Source organism: Dermochelys coriacea, chromosome 9 (assembly GCF_009764565.3).
Source record: "Dermochelys coriacea isolate rDerCor1 chromosome 9, rDerCor1.pri.v4, whole genome shotgun sequence".
NCBI classification, from domain to species: domain Eukaryota; kingdom Metazoa; phylum Chordata; order Testudines; family Dermochelyidae; genus Dermochelys; species Dermochelys coriacea.
In genome coordinates this window covers 85,638,723-85,659,210 of record NC_050076.1, presented here as the reverse complement: position 1 = coordinate 85,659,210, position 20,488 = coordinate 85,638,723, and the positions used below count along the sequence as shown (strand labels likewise).

Genomic DNA, 20,488 nt, shown 5'->3' with positions numbered 1-20,488 from the left:
CAAAAACTTCCTGGATTGTCTATGCACCGCTGTATTGCTCTCCCAGCAGATATCAGGAAAATTAAAGTCACCCATGAGAATCAGGGCATGCGATCTAGTAGCTTCCGTGAGTTGCCGGAAGAAAGCCTCATCCACCTCATCCCCCTGGTCCGGTGGTCTATAGCAGACTCCCACCATGACATCACTCTTGTTGCACACACTTCTAAACTTAATCCAGAGACACTCAGGTTTTTCCACAGTTTCGTACCGGAGCTCTGAGCAGTCATACTGCTCCCTTACATACAGTGCTACTCCCCCACCTTTTCTGCCCTGCCTGTCCTTCCTGAACAGTTTATAACCATCCATGACTGTACTCCAGTCATGTGAGTTATCCCACCAAGTCTCTGTTATTCCAATCACGTCATAATTCCTTGACATCACCAGGACCTCCAGTTCTCCCTGCTTGTTTCCAAGGCTTTGTGCATTTGTATATAAGCACTTGAGATAACCTGTTGATCGCCCCTCATTCCCAGTATGAGGCAGGAGCCCTCCCCTCACAGACATTCCTGCCTGTGCTTCCTCCCGGTATCCCGCTTTCCCACTTACCTCAGGGCTTTGGTCTCCTTCCCCCGGTGAACCTAGTTTAAAGCCCTCCTCACTAGGTTAGCCAGCCTGCTGGCAAAGATGTTCTTCCCTCTCTTCGTAAGATGGAGCCCGTCTCTGCCCAGCACTCCTCCTTCATGGAACACCATCCCATGGTCAAAGAATCCAAAGCCTTCTCTCCGACACCACCTGCGTAGCCATTCGTTGACCTCCACGATTCGACGGTCCCTACCCAGGCCTTTTCCTTCCACGGGGAGGATGGACGAGAACACCACTTGCACCTCCAACTCCTTTATCCTTCTTCCCAGAGCCACGTAGTCCGCAGTGATCCGCTCAAGGTCATTCTTGGCAGTATCATTGGTGCCCACGTGGAGAAGCAGGAAGGGGTAGCGATCCGAGGGCTTGATGAGTCTCGGCAGTCTCTCCGTCACATCACGAATCTTAGCCCCTGGCAAGCAGCAGACTTCTCGGTTTTCCCGGTCAGGGCGGCAGATAGATGACTCAGTCCCCCGGAGGAGAGAGTCCCCGACCACCACCACCCGCCTTCTCCTCTTGGGAGTGGTGGTCGTGGAACCCCCAACCTCAGGACATCGCATCTCATGCCTCCCATCTTTTGTTTCTTTGTTTTGTTTATATGTATTTTTGTTGGGTCCTAGTTCTTAGTGTTTACTTAAACCTGATACCAGATTACACTAGCGTTTACTGCCACCCTGAGAGTTTACACTTCTCTAGAAACTTGTACTGGGGAATCTCAAAATACTTTATAAATATTCATTAAAGGATGAAGGCTCACATTTTTCAAAAGGTGCATGTGCACGGCTACACATTTCTGACTGAGGTATTAAAAATCCCTCAGTATGCACTGTTGTATGAAGACACTGGTGTGTGTAACCTTGCCTTGCATGCTGACATCAGAAGATTTGCATGATTTTGCATGAGCAGTTTGAAAATTTGGGCCCCATTTCCTCTGAGATACATTGTATAATACATGTAGGGAAACTAAGGCACAGAAAGGTTAAGTGATTTGCCCAAGATCACACCTTGAATCAGTGGCAGAAAGCTGGGACTAGAACCCAGGTACTTTGCTCTAACCATTGGACCCTACTTAGTTCTAGATACTCCCATCTTTCTATGCCACTAATACTACTATGGACGAGGTGTTCTCAGGCTTGGGATCGCAGTCCCTACATGGCCAAGAACATGTGCTGGGGCAGGGGTTGTATTCTCCTTTTCTTTACGTCTAGATGGGAGGGAAGTCCTGAACTGTCTCCCTGTTGCAACATGGGGACACTGTATGGAAAAGCTAGAGAAACTCTGCAACAAAGTATTTTTCTTATGTTTTTGTGCAGTCAACCCCACAATTGCCTTAACACAAGTTTATAACAAGGGTATAAAACTGTACATTGTTTTTTCAGCTGCCCTTTTTAAAAATTCAGCTCAAACTCTGTGTGGATCTTGCTGTGCTTCCTGCACGTAGGTTTATATTTTCCTCTGATGTACTTAAATGACGGAGAAAACTTGGATTCTGCTATTCTTCCTGTCTTATTGATCCAAAACAGGGAAGTAGCTGGCAGTTTGCAATGTGTACACTGACGGCTGCACTTTCTTCCTTTGCCTGCTCTAGAGCCATAATCCCCCCCACCCACCTCCTGGTAGATATGCTATTATACACAATAAGATCATTACCACAGAAAGTGAATGTTATATATGCAGAGTTCGTTGGCTGTTAAAAAGGCCTGGTGAGGAACAAAAGAAAAAAAAATACTGTCCCCGGAGAATTAAAATGGGATATGTGTGCCTTTGCCCAGCACCTAACAGAACAGGCCTCTGGATGCTACCCAATATCAAAAATTGGGGGAGTGGTAACTGTTCCAGAGCAATCTGAATTGTATGGTGAAATTAGCACATGCAAATAATATGCATTTTAATACAGCTAAATGTATACATCTAGGAACAAAGAACGTAGGCCATACTTAAGGATGGGAGACTCCATGTGGCGAAACAGTGACTCTGGAAAAGATCTGGCAGGCATGGCAGATAATCAGTTGAACATGAGCTCCCAGTGAGACCTTGTGGCCAAACGAGCTAATGTGATTGGGATGCATAAACAGGGGAATCTCAAGCAGGAGCAGAGAGGGATTATTTTACCTCTGTATCTGGCACTGGTGCGACACCTGCTGGAATCCTGTGTCCAGTTTTGGTGCCCACAATTCAAGAAGGATGTTGATATATTGAGAGGGTTCAGAGAAGAGCCATGAGAATGATTAAAGGATTGGAAAACATGCCTTGTAGTGATGAAGTCAAAGAGCTCAATCTATTTACCTTAACAAAGAAGGTTAAGGGGCAACTTGATTATAGTTTAATTGTCTGCATGGGGAACAAATATTTAATAGTGGTTTCTTCAATCGAGCGGAGAAAAGTATAACATGATCCAATGCCTGGAAGTTAAGTTAGACAAATTCAGAGTAGACATAAGGTATAAATTTAACAAGGAGGTTAATTATCCATTGGAACAATTTACTAAGGGTTGCTTAAACCGTCTCATCCTTCCAAAGCCTGTGTGGTGATTTTTGGTACAGCTGGCACATGTCTAGTGGAACATGAACCAGTACATGCCAAGTATATCATGCATCAGCAGTGGGGAGTCGCATTGTGCCCTATGATACATACACCTCCCCCTGACTTCCCCAAAAGGCGTGCACATATCTCAAGACAGAATTGACTTCTCTGTGTGTCCCATGGGGAGTGTGTCATTGGGGGAGGATCCAAAGTAATTGGGTATTAATGTTCAAAACTAGAATATTTTAGCTGATTTATGCTTCTCATGTTGTCATGGCAGAACTTTTATGAATGCATCTAACAGAGTAAACTTTAGAAGAGCAGAGAAGGCACCAGCACAGCAGGGTTGAGAGAAACTGGGCGACTTTAGGCTAATAAAATTGCATGAAGTCTATTCCTCTCTACCTGTTTTCATATACACAGAATAAGAAACATAATGAGAGAAATGCTGTTACATTATTATACACCCATTGACTTCAATGGGAGTTTAGGGTTCACAAAAGAATGTAGTATCAAGAGCTATTCTTGATTTATATTATTGCACAAGCAAGAATGGGATTCTATTGGGATAGGCATTGTACATACATAGTAAGAGAGAGGCTCTGCCCCAAAGTGCACAGTATAAATAAACAAGAAAGAAAAAAGTGGGAGTCAAGAAGGATACTTACAGCAACAGAAGGAGTTTGTCAACTTCACCCCGAATGAGGTCAACAAGAGCCCTCTTCTGTCAACTTAGCTGTGTCTACACTGGAGGGTTTTGTTAGCTTAGCTATGTCGATCAGGATATTATTTTTTTCCAGACCTCTGACCAATATAGCTATGGTGCTATAAATGACCCAGCCTAAATCTGTTTGGGGAGGTGGTGTAGCTATGCCAGCAGAAAAATTCTACAGTAGGGTGCTCTGCTGGTGTAGCTATTCAAATAAAGCATTTGTGGAATAGACAAGGCCCGAGGTAGAGAGAGAGAGTTGTGACTTGCCCAAGGTCATACAAGTAGTCAGTGGAAGAGCCAGCAATTGAAACCAGTTCTCCAGTTCCGAGCCCTATCCACTGAACCATCCTTCCTCTCTGGCACTAACTCTATGCCAGGGAAAAGTGGGTGTGGGTAATTGTAGGGTGAAGAGATGCAGCAATCCATCTTCCGACTGTACATGCTCGAGGACGTTGTATTCCCCTGCATATAACATGTGAAACGAAGTCAAACACTGTCAGACAAAGCAAGTCAAACTTCAAGTGCTAAAGTGTGTTATTTGTTGGCATAAGAAACAGGCTTAAGCCATTTCAGTTCCAGTTTGCTGTGTTTAAAGGCTTGTTTATACAGGACCTTTTTCCAGTTATACTGGTATAATTATACTGATGTAGTTAATTGCTGTAGTTAAACTGGTATAACTCCCCAGTGTGGACCCTCCTTAATTCCAGAATAAGAGTGGCTTTTTTTGGTTTAGCTTAAACTGCTTTCAAAGCAACATAAGCTAAATCAGAAAAAGGCACTAAACCTATACGGCTTTTCGTTCGCACCCTACCTTTTAATGGTATAATTTCCTTGTGTAGACAAATCTCAAGAAAACATCTCTTTGTTTGGAATGTGTGGGGCAAGGGTCTTTGATGGACCTAACTGATTTTAAGATTAGCTTCTTATGCTTATTGCTATACAGAGCCTTTATATGAAGTTGTTAGTGGGTTGTACCAATAAACAGGGAAAACTTGCAGGTTCTTTTTTATTTTTCAACAGACAATTGACGTGTTAATTAAGATCTTGTGGACTTTTTCCCTCCTCACATATGAATATTTATTCCTGATGTCATTATTGCTTGATTTAGACTGAAGGAAATGTTATGTAATAAAGGTTGTAATTCTAAAGATGGGTTCTAGTGGTCTAGTCCATTTAATACATTTCTGTTGTCTTTCCTATCTGTCTCTTCTAGCTCTTTCTATAATGTCCATCCATGTGGTAACTAAGCATTGTACTTAGATGCTAGGGCCCAGAGCAGTGGTGCTCAACCTTTGGTCTGTAATGCACAAAAGGACAAAAAATTATTTTATGAGTTGTTCTGGGATTGGGGAGTGGGTGGGTGGAATGGGCTAGAGGCAGTAGCCATAGTAGCAGATAGGCGGTGGAGGGAGAAGAGAAAGCTGCTCCTTCCTTCTCCTCCTCCCTGGCTGTCATCTGTGTCCTAGTGACACAGGGATTTTGCTGTTTTCTTAGTCTGTGGGGTATGATCCACCAGCCTTTCCCATGTGACCCCCAATTAGGTCATACTTCACTGAGTGCAGAAGCACATCTAGAGGAATAAGCACTGCTACAGCCCCATTTACAGGGACAGTTTAAAGGGCAGAGTGTCCCTGGGGTAATTCCCCCAGTGCAGGGGCAGTGTGTTTGTGGCCTTTCGCTGTCCCTCCCTCCGAGTTCCAGGGATAGAGGTATATCCGATTTCTGTGGGCTTCCGTAGTTCCAGGCAGTGGCGAATCTGCCATAAGTTAGAGCAGTCCCTGAGATAGCTTTAAGTTATGTTGGGTGCTGCACTGGGTCCCTGGAGCAGCCTAGAATCTAGGAGGTGCAAAGGTACCTCAAAGCTACCTTTTGCCTCTTCTGAGCTGTGTCTCCTGAAAAGCACATCATGGAATCTGGCCCACTGTTGGTCATTGGGAATTCCTGGATAGAGCTGAGTGAATAATTTTTTTTTTTTCAATTTGGTGGCCAAGCTGAAAATTTTGGGTAGAACAACAATGTTTAGTTCTACCTGAAACTATTTTTTTGTTTTGTTACATATTTGATGTTTTTTACCCTTTACCCAAATTTAGCTGTTTCAAAAGGACACGTTTTGAAGTGAAAAGTCACATTGTTTCATTTCAGAGGTGTCAGAATGAATTCAACTTTTTCCTATTTTTGGTTTTTAGTTGGCCAAAACTATTCACCAAAACGGATTCAATTTTGCAAGTAGTTTGTCTTCCCAAAGCTGCATTTTTCAGGAAGTGAATAAATGAACTGAATTTTGTCCAGCTCTGCTCCTCAGTTTTACTATCCAACTCAATCTCACACTTGCTGTGAGACCACGGAAAAAAACACTTCCCCATCCTATATGTCAGCTTCCCCATCTGCAAGAGGTTCACCATTCCCAGTCTTATATCCTAAACCTTCAGAGCAAAGCTTGAATGGTTCATCATGTGGTCAGGTCCATGGGGTGACTGCAGAGTTTGGATGTGTTATGTTTTTTGATTAGAAGTGCACACAAGGAAAATGTTTTGCCAGGATGTGCCCTAAGCCCGGATCTAGGTCCTGCAGGGCAGATAGTGACTCTCCCTCCTTCTGTTGTTTGCCTCCTTGGTGTCTCACTGCTGCAGTGCAGCCCCAGGGTCCTTATCCCATTCCGGCCATGCTATTCATTCCAGGTAATCCACTGCATGTAGGCTTGGATTCAGCAAAGCACTTAAGCATGTGCTTAACTTTAAACATCAGTGACTTCAGTGGCTAAAGTACAACATGTGCTTTGTAGGACTGGGGCTCAGACTGAAAAACTACATCCTGCTTTTGTGAGTGAAGATGTTGCAGAATAAATACTTCCTCCATACTGAGCCTCTGATGAGGTATAGGTGATTTTCTGTATGCCCCTGGCCTATAGAAATGGATGGGAGTCAGAGGTCCCATACAGCTGAACCGAGCGGATGCTGGGAATGGCTATAAGGATGCTGAGGAACCTGGAGAAGTACAGCAAGTCTTCACCAGGATGGAAGAAGAGTTCAGGCTGGGCAATGAGGTGAAATCTTATTAGACACGTTATTTCTTGCTGTTGGCTACTGCTGACATGATTTCTGTATAGAATAAGAGTGCAAAAAGCTATGGAAAGTACTGTAGCCAAATGGTTAGGACTAGCTGGAAAGTTTGTTAAAATGAAATTCAGTTGAAAGAAAAATCTTGGCATTAGAGTTTGTGAAACAACAAACAAACAAACACAATAATGTGCAGAGTTCTATTTCTGGCTCTCCAAATGAGTTGCTGTGTGACATTGGATGAGTCACATGGCAGTCTGGGCCAGAAAAGTGGGAATGACAGTCACCCAGATCTAAATTGTCTCCATTAAATTTCCATACATATTTTCTCAAAAGCATCAAATTTACTGTGTTCACATTCTGACAAGATTCTTGTAAGCGAATTTACTGGCAGGAATGTTCATGGAATGGTGAATTTGAAACCAACATTAAAGAATCATTTAGTGCAAATGAATTTTGGACTCTGACATTAGTATTCATATCAGACCTGATTCTAAAAGTTATGTTTATCCAATCAGAGAAGAGAAGCATTTGGATTGGACACAGCTTGAATTTTGAACATCCAGTCCTCAGAATGAGTTGCTTGGGAAGAGTCCAGAGGCCAAGAGTTACTTGTAGAAGTTTTCTGGGAATAATTTTGAATAAAAAATACACTGGAGAGAATTATAAGCTCCTCACAGACTAGTTACAAAGAGAAACAGAAAGTAAATTAAAAAATGATTCAATCTCAATGATTTGGTCAGCTCAAATAATGCTTACTTGCCCAGTAGGTGTTTTGTGAGGCTTAATTACTGAATATTTGGAAAGTGCATTGAGAGACTTGTATAAAAGCAATTCTAAATGTGAGGCATTGTTAAATTAAGGCTTATAGGTTTATAATAGTTGTAATTCTTCAGGTAGTGTGTGGAGTTATATTTTACTTTGTTTTACTGGTTAAAAAGGCATAATGGTTACAGCTAGATACATAGATAAAAGGTTATTTTATTCAGAAAATTTGTGTCACTGTGTCCATTTAACTAACAGCTGGCATAAGCGAGAGCCACAATTGGCATTATTATTATGGCTTACCATTTTGCCTGGGAGCCCTAGTCGTGGACGAGGGCCTCATTGTGCTTGGAGTTGTACAAAGAATAAAAAGATGGGCCCTGCCCTAAAGATCTTATAGTCTAAGTATAAGACAAGGGACAACAGCTAGATACAGATAGCTTGACTGAGAGCACAAGGAAATATTGGGACAATACTGATCACCGTGATAGGCAGTGGCTCAGCACACCAGCAGCCTAACTGTTCTCAATTTTTTGTAGGCATTGTGGCATGAGTGCTAAGGAGAGGAAGAACCATGCGTTAGTTTTACAGTGAACTCCTTCCCAGGTGTGAAGGGCAACGTGGGAGAGAGCACAAAGTACTTGTTTTTAACAAGTGGGTGAGGGTGGATGAAGTCATGGGGTGATCAGAAGTGGGAGTCAACATTTCACTAGTGAATGAGAGAGGATCGTTAGGCCATGAAGGGCCTTGAAAATGAAGATCTGCAGCTTATGTTTGATGTGATAGAAAAGGGGGAGCCAGTGGAGGGATGCAAAGAGAGGGGTGACATAGTCAAAGTGACTAGTTAGGAAAACTATCTTTGCAGAAGTATTCTGAATGGGTATGAGCAGGGCAAGATTGCATAGGTCAAGGCCAGAGAGAAGGATGTTACAGTAACTGAGACCCAAGATGAGTGCCTGGGCAAGAATTTTAGCTGTGTGGATGGATAGGAAAGGCTGTATCTTAGAGATGTTCTGCAGAAAGGATCTGTAAGACTTAAGTATAATCTGGATGTGAGAACCTAGAGAGAAATTGAAGTCAAGAATGCCACCCAGGTTATGGGCCTGAGTGGTAGGCAGGATGGTGATGTTTTCCAAAGTGATCAAGAAAGGAATAGGAAGGCCTTGGGGTGAAAAATTGCAAGCTCTGTTTTAGTCATGTTGAACTTGAGTTGATGATTAGACAATCATGAGGAGATGTCAGAGAAAATAGGAGATTTCAGCTTGGACAGGAGACTGGTCTGGAGCAGAGAAGTAAATCTGTGTATCATCCATGTAGAGATGGTAGTAGAATTATTGGATGAAATACACTGAGATAAGGTGAAGAGGGAGATGAGAAGGGGACCAAGGACATGGCCTTGTGGAACCCCCACAGAAAACTGGAAAGGTGACAGAGAGTTCTCCAAAAGACACACTGAAGGTGTGGTTAGAGAAGTAGAAGAAGAACCAGGAGAGGACAGTCATAGAAGCCAAAGCAGGACAAGATTTCAAGAGGAGGAGCATGGTCTACGGTGTTGAAGGCAGATGACAGCCGAAGGATGAGGTTGGAGCACCAGGTCTGGGCTTTGGCTAGGACTTCAACAAGAGTAGTTTCAGTGGAATGTAAGGGGCAGAGCTTGGATTGGACAGGGTCTAGGATGGAATTTGAGGACAGGAATTTCAGACAGCAATTGAAAACAAAATGCTCAATGAGCTCTGAGAGATGAAAGGGAGAAGGCAGATGAGGTGGTAACTGGAGAGGCAAATACAATCAAGGGAGGTTTTGTTTTTTAAAAAAAAAAGATGGAAGAAGATTCTTGGATTCTTGTATTGTGAGGGGAATAGCAGAGGAGAGTGAGGATTTAGAATGAGTAAGGGAGGAGAGGAGACTTGGCAAGAGGGAGATGGGAAAATAGGATGGTGTGTCTGGGGCTAGTGGAAGGGTCAGAGAAGGAGACAAGAAACTTGTGCATTTAAAGAAGAGAGAGTGGTAGGAGGGGAAGGGACAGTGAGCTGAGGGGAGGGGGAAGGTCATGGCATATTTTGTCAGTTTTCTTTCGGAAGAAATTGGTGAGCTCCTCTGCAGAGAGAGAAGTAAAGGCCAGGAAGAGGTTGTTTTTGCTTTTTCAATTGTGAGTTTGGCCCAACTTATCAAAAAGATGTCAGTGTAATATATTCAACCATTTTATATAGAAAAAAACAATTGCAGCTCTCAAACAGCAAAACTATAGCTAACCAGCAGCTCTTTCTACTGAATTCCAGGGGGGCCAGAGATGCACACAGATGCAGGTTCATTCTAATGGTGTAAGATTTAGAAAAATATAGACACACAACTGATACTGGATGGAAAGTAATGTATAAATATGCTTATTTAGTACCTAATATATACAATATATCAGAGCTCAAATAGGCAAATAGTCCCTATTGGCTACAATCATGCAACTCTCCTGATTTCTGTGGGATGCACAGATGTAACTGAGCAGAATTTGACCCATCTCGATCAGCAGTAAAGTATCTTTTTGCAATAAATATTTATAGGCAAAGCTCTGTGAAAAGACCATTGCGTCTTCAAGTTAATTTGCAAGTCTTACACATGCTTAATGAGCTCTTAGAGATGTATGGCCATGAGTAATTTCAGGTAAGTTACTAGAATTCTCAGGCCAAAAAGATAAATTTGGCCTTTTAGGTTTTTAACTTCTGAGAAATGGAGGAGGGGAAAAGGATTTCCTTACCTGTGTAAGCTTGCTGCAAATGAGCAGGCAGAGGTGAATGAGACAGTGTTGCTGCATGCTGGGCACCTGGCTGCAAACCCTCAGTAAATTCCAAGTGCTTTGCAAAGGGATAGTTTTGTTTAGTTTAGTTTAAGTTCCATAGGCCATGTCCTAGCCTTCACTTGAGATCTCCAGAGGTAAATAAATGCTATCAACTGAGTTTATATGCTGGGTCACAGGTTATACCTGACTCCAATGCTCACCTTCTCACTGGCCTACAGCACTTTTACAACTGATGGAGGAGGCGAAGTCAGAGGTGGGCTTAAGTCTTGCCCCTTTGCTTTCAACACAAGTAGTGTGGCACAGAAGTGAAGGGGCCACTAGCCTATTTGTGGCAGCAAAGTTCTGCTATTACCACACTGTAGAGAAGGCCTGGGAAATGTAGTTGAAGCATGTTCCTTTTTTCAAGAAAAACAGACTATTTCTAGAAAGGTTCCCTAAAGTCAGGGTTATTAAAGGAGACAGTAAAAAAATTCCTCACTTTTGTTTTTAAACAATCCCCTTGAACATGAAATTGAAATCTCTTTTCCTCATTGCATGTGCACATCAGTTTGTTATTAAAGAGCTTCTAGTGTGGGTCAGACTGCAATAACTAGATTCTAGAGTACTGAGACGGGAAAAGCCTACTTCATTCTCAAGTATCCCCCTGCGAGTGCAGGCTAGCCTCTGAAAGAGGATGTAATTGATGATGACCTGATGCTACTCTTGCTGGATGGTGTGTGCTGGTACATTGCTGTAGGATGCTCAACAGTATTAGCCTGTTCATAATTGTATTGTAAAATTGCTTATAATTGGGGCTTATATATTCTGCAGTTCTGTGGCTGCAGAATTTACCAGGGAATTTATGCCTTACTGCAAAATTGTGCTCTGCTATCATTTCTTTTAAAGTTTCTAGTCCCTTTGGCTGCAGAGAGAATCTTGAAAATATGACTAGTGTAAACAATACTTGTTGTCTTCCTGAGTTTGCAAAGAGCCTGAAACAATAGATCTGAGAGGTCTGAACTGCCATTCATCTCAATCACTGTCCTTTGGATTCCGCAATCATTAGGCCATAGAATAGGCTATTTTTCCAAGAAGCTGAGAATTCAGTATTTCTGTCCTGGAATTTGCGGTTTTGCTATAGTGGGCCCTGGACATTTTGTTTTGTGTCTCTGTGCTGCTGGGTCCTGTCTGCAGGTGCCTCTTGTACTCCAAATTCTCATACAAGGGAGAATTATACAGCATGCTTCATGCAGCCTTCCATAGAACCAGGCAGCCGGGGGTCAGGGTTCTAGAAATGGAGTCTATCTTGCTACCCAGAGTGGAGGGAACCAGAAGTGTAGACTGGCCAGTTGTGCTGCCTGGAGAATAGGGAATCAGCCAAGCCCTGGATTTTTATGAAGGTGAGCTGCTGACGTTGGCTACATGCTCTTCACCTTCCCTGGCACTTAAAGAGATTCAGATCCGGGTCACAGGATAACATCATGGCTGCTGAGGCCCAGGGAGCCACGCCACCTGTAGAACATAGCAAAAAAACCAAAACAAACACCCATTCTCAAAAACAATCACTGACAAAATAAACAACAAGGAAATTTACACCAATGAGTCTTTTCATCTGTGATCGGAAGTGTGTGTATTTGAGTATGGAGGGGAATAGAAGTGAAGGAGAGAGAATAAATAAACATTGCTGCAGAATTTAGGGGTACTTAACAAGGAATTTGGTCTCATTATGTCATGGAGGCCTTGTTTAGAATCAGTGGGATGAAAACACCATTTTGTAATGAGAGGGTTTCCCATGAGTGTTGGGCTATACATTCACTGGTTTATTGTCAGCATTATTGATGAAAGCAAATAAAGCATTGTTTTGAAAAGTAAACTCCACATGCAAAGAATTATGGCCTTTGCAAACATAAGAAAATGGTAGCCAGTTTTTGATCTTCCAGTCTTGTTAGTGTCTCTGCCCAAAGGGAAAATCATTGGTAATTTTAACAGTGTCTGATTAGGAATGGGATAAGCACTTCCAATGGGCAGGAGGGATTTTTTAAAGAATGGACACACTGTGCAGTCCTATGGTGGAAGTCTGAAGCTGGGTATGGCAGTGCAAAGGAGCACTCCAAATGGCTGGGTGCAGTACCACAGTCCTTTTCTTGCCCTGGTGCCTCCTGCAGGCTGCAGACTGACCATGGTGAGTCTTCAGTAGCTTGTCCCTCCAGCCCAGTCACAAAGTCCAAATGAACCCCTTCCAAGGTACTAACCTGCTTATTTGTTGGACTCTATTTCACTTTCTAGGGTCCTGAGCCCCAGCTCTGGGTCCCTTCAATTCAGCCCTTTGTTTAGGATCCCAATTAAGGCCTGTCCCCTTCTTGGGATTTATGCCACTTTACCTATGGCTAGTAGGGGAACATAGGCCTGCCCACTATTCCAGGTTTCAACCTAGGGCCCCCTCTACAGCAGCCACATACTGCTTACTTCAATCTATTGCTGCTGTTTTGCTGGGCCTCTTTTATCACCAGCCTATCTCAGAGCCAGCATCCTCAGGGTCTTCTCTAGCTGCAGGCATTGCCCCTCCCATCCCAGTCAGGAACTGAGCTTGCTAAGGCCAAGCATCTCCTTTTCTCTGAGCCTGGTGGGCTCTGATCAGCTGCTTCCTTGAGGCCTCTCTAGGCAGGCCTGGAGGACCCACTTTTGCTGCTTCTTTCATGTCACTTTGCTGCTTCCTGGGGCATTTTGTAGTGGGACTGTGGGGTCTCCTGTAGGGAATCGCAAAGGCCCGGTCCACCCCGTCATGGTTCATTGTCTTTTGTCTCAATCCAGTGCTGTAATATGATTGAAATGTCAACGAAAAGGACAGCAGATGGGGCTTGAGCAGGAAAAGTATAAATTGAACATTTCTCCATGCGCACTGCCTCCTGATTTTTCTTTCTTTTTCCTTCAGACATTTTTAGAAAGTTAATATCAACTGTTAAACCTTTCAGATTATAACCCTTATTTGGTTTAGAAGTGAATAATTCTGCTGTGTACGGCTCTTGAAACTGAGCCTGAAGCAGCCCTGAACAAAATATAGTATTCCTTTCAAGATCTTGGAAACAATTACATCATAGGCAAATTGGGCCAGAAACCATTAATAGTATTCTTTGTGCAAAGAAATCCCATGGGACAGCCTATTTCAGCAAACTGGCATTGCTTATAAACAGATACAGTAACAGATACAGTTATCCCCATTCTGTGGGAGAGTTGAAACTTCATACAGTGCAAAAGACTTCATAAAATAAACGTCTTTCTTTCTATAACAAATTTTAAAAAGCTGCCTCAATGATTTTATGATCTCTTTAATGCTAATGATCTCAGAGGATGAAGGTTGTCCTTGGTGCACTGAAAGTATTTTTTTGAGTATTATTGTTGCCTTTAGCTCATCGTTTATAAGAATTTTCTAAGGCCATGTGAGAAGGCATAAACCTCTTTGTCACAGAACGAAATACTGTGGCTGAAAGCTGACTGAACCATTTATAATAATAACCTGTGGCTGGCCCGGGCTTGCGGGGCTCAGGCTAAGGAGATGTTCAGTTATGGTGTAGATGTTTGGGCCCAGGCTGCAGCTCGAATCCAAGGATGCTGTGAGCACGGCCATCCCTACAGATGTGCGGGGCCCGGGACAAATCAGCCTCCCTGTTGTTCTCCTCGCCGCCCACCCAGCAACCACTCGCCTCCTCACCACCACAGCCGCCCGCCACTCTCCTCCTTGCTGCCCGCCTGCCTACCTGCCACATGACTCCTCACCCACCTGCCCACCTTCACCTTCCCGCTAGTCTCCTCACCATCCGGCGGGCGCCCCCTCCCCCCCCGTCTGCCCGACCGCTGCCTGCCCACCAGCCGCTCGCCTCCCCACTCATACATCAGTCGGGATGCGAGACAAAGGGCTAAGTATCAGGATGGTCCCGATTTTATCAAAGTGGGGGGGCCCCCCCAAATCCTGGGGCCCGGGGAGGTCACCCTGATTCGCCCTACCCAAGGGATGGCTCTGCCTGGGAGGCAGAAGGGTCCCAGAGCTTGTGCTGCAGCCTGAGCCCAACATCTACACCACAATTAAACCGCCCCTTCACCTAAGCCCCGCAAGCCCGGGCCAGCCACAGAGTTTTAATGCCTGAGCCCCACAAGCCAGAGTCAGCTGGCACAGGCCAGCCATGGGTGTAGACATACCCTAAGGCAGTGGTTCTCAATCAGGGGTACATGTATCCCTGGGGTACACAGAGGTCTTCCAAGGGGTACATCAACTCACCTAGATATTTGCCTAGTTTTACAGCAGGCTACATAAAAAGCACCAACGAAGTCAGTACCAACTAAAATTTCATACAGACATTGACTTGTTTATACTGCTCTATATACTATACACTGAAATGTAAGTACAGTATTCATTTCTAATTGATTTATTTTATAATTATTTGGTAAAAATGCGAAAGTAATCAATTGTTCAGTAACAATGTGCTGTGATACTATTTTTGTATTTTTATGTCTGATTTTGTAAGCAAGTAGTTTTTAAGTGAGGTGAAACTTGGGGTAGTCAAGACAAATCAGACTCCTGAAAGGGGTACAGTGGTCTGGAAAGGTTGAGAGGCACTGCCCTAAAGGATCAAACTGTATAATATTCGGTGGATGCAAAACATGTGCTTGGAGCAGAGGGCATGTTTTCATGGGCAACAAGGGTGTCAGTAAAAATCTGTATTCCTGCTCCAAAGCTTGGCAACTTTCCATAACTCCCCGTTGACATGTGCAGTTCTTCAGTTTGTGCATGCACGGAAAAACAGTTTAGAGATGATTCTGGGATAGATTCTGGCATCCTTACCGACACCACATAGTACTTTACCTTGCAGACACTTCCATTGCAATCAGTGGGACTCCTTTCAGAGTAAGGTGCTACAGCACATGTGTAAGCATGATAGAAGCAGGAACTTGGTGAGGAAATAATGTGAGATGTGTGAAGTTGTCACCATTAGCTTAAAATGCATTTCGCCATTGCTTGGTTTTTGTTGCTGTTATAACATGGAAAACTCTCCCACATTTAATTAAATACAAACAACAAAACAATCCCCATTCATGTTTAAACGTTGGACTCAGACCCAGAAAATCAACATTGAGTTAAAGTTAAATAAGGCCTGGCTTGCGCTTGAAAGTCATACTGGTATAGAATGTAGGTTAGGAGTCTGATTTGTTACGAGTCTAGTAATATCAGTACAAGCCCTAGTGTGAATTCAGGTTAGCCCAGTATAAAGGTGACTTATCCTGGTATAGCTGTTTCCCTCGTGCCTGTGGAAATAGCAGCCCTAGTATCGTTATACAGATAAAACTGTATCCTGTTAGCTGGTTGTTCTGCTTTAATTATACTAGTGTTTTATATTTAATCTTTAATAGTGGTATAGTTAAAGTGGTACAAATTTCTAATGTAGCCAAGAACTGACATTATTTTTGGGTCTCATTCACATTTTTATCTGGGCTCCTGTACAGCAAGCTGACAATGTAAAGGGGCCTTAACATAGGTGCAGAGGGCCATGTAAATGTCCCTTCTACGCTGTCAGCATAGGGTAAAGGTACTGTCCAAGGGAAGCATCCTCCAGCAAGCAGGAAGTGGGGGGAATGGAAATTTTTATGGCACATTGTAGAAAACTCTTTGTGAAAGGGTCCATAAGAAGCTCCGCTCTGCACATGCTTAAACTCCCCTTCATGCCATTAACAGTGACACATGCATGTTCAAGGGAAATAGATTTCTACCTCTTCAACACATCCATTGTACCTAAATAGTGCAGGAGATCTGATAGCACGAGGGGGAATCTTATGGCTCATGAGCCGAATTCTTGCAGTTACTGAACACAAGCACACACCAAAATATCCACTTCGATAGTAAGCTCTTTGGGGCAGGAGCTCTTCTTCTGAGTTTGTACAGTGCCTAGCACAATGGGGTCCTGGTCCATGACTTGGGCTCCCAGGTGTTACAGTTATACTAATAATATCCCGTCAACAGCTGGCGTGCAGCCTTAAAGTTATCGGGCAGCACAACTGGATGTTCTGTATGTTAATATTTAGATATCCTTTTGACCCAGCAATGGGATTACTCAAGTGAGGATGCTTACCCATATACATAAGCATTTGGAAGAATGGACTCTATATCCCTTTTTACCAATTCTTTGAGCCATCCAGTCCCACCTGTGGTGTAATTGTCATTGGAGTTTTTAGTTACTGTAGGCTTTTTGTATTTTTAAAAACAAATCAGGAAATTGGTTTAAAATGGCATGTAAGTGCATGAGGGCTGACTATGGAATTATGTCCATGTATAAACACACAATTATGGACTGTTCAAAGTATTTACTCCAGACCCTCATTTCAAAGCCATTACTGTCCATTGTGCCAGGGTCTTAGAGGGTCACTGGCTAGAACAACTGTAATCACTTCCGAGGCCCATGTTAAATCCGTCTTAGAAAACACTTTAGTTCATGGGTTGTTAATATGATAGACCTGGTGCCACCATGGTCTATCAGGTCCATGTGGAAGATGTACGTGTGTGCTAAGTCCACATGTTCAAATTCTTTCACATAATTTTTTAATTTGCAAATGTCATCACTTTTAAAAAAATTAATCAATTCTCCACCCCAAAGCACCAAAAGTGCCTGAAAAAAATGTTGTTAAAAAGTTTAAGTGGGGCGAGGAGGCTCAGGGATAAAGAGATTTTTTTCATCTAGAGCAGTGGTGTGAATCCCAGGTTAGTAGTGACCTTATCCTTATCTGACAGCTATGTAATAGCAAGGGCTGTCAAGCTACTAAAAAAATTAATTGCGATTAATCGCACTGTTAAACGATAATAGAATACCATTATTTGAACATTTTTAGATGTTTTCTACATTCCAAATACATTGATTTCAATTACAACACAGAATACAAAGTGTACATTGCTCACTTTATATTTATTTTATTACAAATATTTGGACTGTAAAAAACAAAAGAAATAGTATATTTCAATTCACCTAATATAAGTACTGTAGTGCAATCTCTTTTTATAATGAAAGTTGAACTTACAAATGTAGAATTATATACAAAAATAACTGCATTCAAAAATAAAACAATTTAAAACTTTAGAACCTACAAGTCCACTCAGTCCTACTTCAGCCAATTGCTCAGACAAACAAGTTTAGTTACAATTTGCAGGAGATAATGCTGCCCATGTCTCGTTTACAATGTCACCTGAAAGTGAGAATAGGCATTTGCTCGGCACTGTTGTAGCCGGCATTGCAAGATATTTACTTGCCAGATGCACTGAAGATTAATATGACCTTTCATGCTTCAACCACCATTCTAAAAGACATGCGTCCATGCTGATGATGGGTTCTGCTCGATAACAATACAAAGCTGTGTGGACGGATACATGTTCATTTTCATCATCTGAGTCAGATGCCACCAGCAGAAGGTTGATTTTCTTTTTTGGTGGTTCGGGATCTGTAGTTTCCGCATCGAGTGTTGCTCTTTTAAGACTTCTGAGAACATGCTAAATTCAGGTAAAATAAATACAGTAATAAAGATAAAAAATCATGAAACAATCAATTTGTGTGTAGTACTTTAAAACAACAAAAGTTTTATATTTTTTCCAAGTTTTTATAACAAATTTATACTGGGGTGAACTTCTCTAATACTGGGACCAATCCTTTAGTGTATACATGCATGTAACTCTCACTGAAGCCAATGGGAATTTTATTTAAAAAAAACAGTTGTACTATAGGAGAAAGTCTTGACAGAATTTTAGCTCTATCAGTGTTAACGCAGTTACTCTTAGAGGCTTTATCCCCAAGCCTGCAAACAATAACTTTCCCTTTGCCAAACCTTGAGCATAAGATTTACATTTATAGGGCCTCAAGTGACCTTGCAAGTGTGATGGCTGCCATCTTTGGTCAACACACAGGCTGGGAGCCTCCAGAGCTAAAAGCACAAGCTGCTTCAGCTTAAGCTAAAGAGCCTTGGTTGCCTAGCTGAGGTCTGTAACAACTCATCTCATCTGCGAGTCAGCACAGTTGGGGATCTGTAAGTAACATATACTCACCAGTGGGTTATATAAGCCCTTTCTGAATGAAGGGTTTCTGAAGGCATGGTGTTTGTAGAATTGGACCCTATTAAAAAAGTTTAATATATCGAACATTGTATGAACGAACCTTTCTGAATCAGATATTATTTTCAGGTCTTATGTATTAAGATTTTATTTGCCCAAATTACTGCTTGCTTGTTACCCCAGTTTGATAGAATCATACTTTGTACTTTTATATTACAGATATACGAGAGAGGTTGTGAAACATAAAATTTGATTTTCTTCCCCCCTCCCCATATCTATTTGCAAATTGTGTATAACTATTTCTAGATAATTCTCCCACAAATAAATACTACAATTATAAAGCGAGAAAGCACTTGTGACTAAAGTAATGTACAGGACCAGTATCCATAGCCCAGCACTTATGAGTGACAAACCAGTGCACAAAGCAAAGATCATTAACAGCCATACAATAATAAAATGGTACGGTCAGCCAAGCATCATAAGTAAGGTGACCAGATGTCTCATTTTTATAGGGACAGTCCCATTTTTGGGGGACTTTTTCATATATAGGCACCTATTACCTCCCACCCTCGTCCCGTTTTTTCACAGTTGCTATCTGGTCATCCTAATCATAAGCAACCCTACAATAACAAATCTGTATGGTAATACAGAGCACTAGGGGTGGAGTGGGACTCAGAGCTGATTTTAGTTTGTAGCTTCCAAAAGATGATTATAATATGGTTTCCAATATGTGGTGGTGATTTGTCTGATTTTTTTTATCTTGATTTTGAGGCAAACATAGGGTTCATTTTTATGTGTAAAAATGCTTTAAATTATTGCTTTAGAATAGTTTCCCTTGAAAAAATGTCCCCCCTCCAGTGAATCCCCACACTCCCCGGGATACTCTCAGTAAGCATGAAGCAGGGGGAAAATCAATATTTGCGACCCGTTACCCCCTTGACGAGCAGTTTTCTGCATTGCAGAAATTGTAAATGTCAACTATTTTCAATGAATATGTCTAATTTTTGCTCTGGTAGGACTGTGCTGGTTTGAGATGAAAACCCTATTTGTAAGTAGGAAGAAAATGAGTTTTAAATATAATTTTAAAAAGCGTTAACTGGGATTAAAACATGTTAACATTTATTTTATCATTGTTATGATTAACAATAGTATTTATTTATAGTGCCAAGAGTACCCGATTCGAAAGGCTAAAACAAACATGCCCCTCCATGGTTCATCCTTATGCTTTCCTTCGTCCCCTCCCAGCACCCCAAGCTGGGTGTCCTTTTGTGATCTGTAGCTTTGTGTACTGCTTTTTACAGGAGGCTGTGAGGGCTGCTGAAGATGTCCGATAGTCTGGATATTGAAGAGAAACCTCCAGCCCCTCCGTTGAGAATGAACAGCAACAATCGTGAATCTTCAGCACTGAACCACAGCACCAAACCGCTCCCCATGGCCCCAGAAGAGAAGAACAAGAAGGCCAGGCTGCGCTCCATCTTCCCAGGAGGAGGGGATAAAAGTAAAGTATCAGCAGTGCAAAGGGGTTACTTTTCTCTCTTCCTGTAGTTTGTTGGTTGCTGTGTTTGCTTTCTGCCTGTGCTTTCTTTCTGTTTCATCTGTGGGACATGCTAATTAAAAACTTCCCCAAAGTGTTATGTAACTATAATTCTAATGCCGTATTTTCAGAGAGGAGGAGGTGATGTTTAATTAATTATCTTTGTGTAGCTGACCAGGACAATAAAACACACATGCACACATGGTCTTGCATTTTTTAAATGCAGTTGCGGTTTAGAGTTTTGTCTTGCATTTGCAGAGTGAAATAAAGGGAATAAGGTTCAAATTTCATTTGCAAAATTAAGGGAGGCATGTGTTTTGAATTTAAAAAAAATGTATTTGCATTTAAAGAATGGAGAAAGGGGTCTTGCTTTTATTTGCACTTGTAGAGATGAGGAAGGGTGTATGTAATTTTTTTTTTTTTTTTTTTT

The 20,488-nt window shown here is 42.2% G+C and overlaps 1 protein-coding gene across 4 annotated transcripts in view; it reads left to right on the top strand.

The window, feature by feature from the left end:
- PAK3 (p21 (RAC1) activated kinase 3) overlaps positions 1–20,488 on the top strand; it is a 194,212-nt gene that overhangs the window by 117,952 nt on the left and 55,772 nt on the right. For all 4 annotated transcript variants that reach the window (XM_038416869.2, XM_043492156.1, XM_038416873.2 and 1 more), the window contains one exon: positions 19,826–20,022. In XM_038416869.2, the coding sequence (XP_038272797.1) occupies positions 19,848–20,022 (175 nt within the window). In that variant the 5' untranslated portion in view covers positions 19,826–19,847. The remainder of the gene's footprint in view (positions 1–19,825; positions 20,023–20,488) is intronic.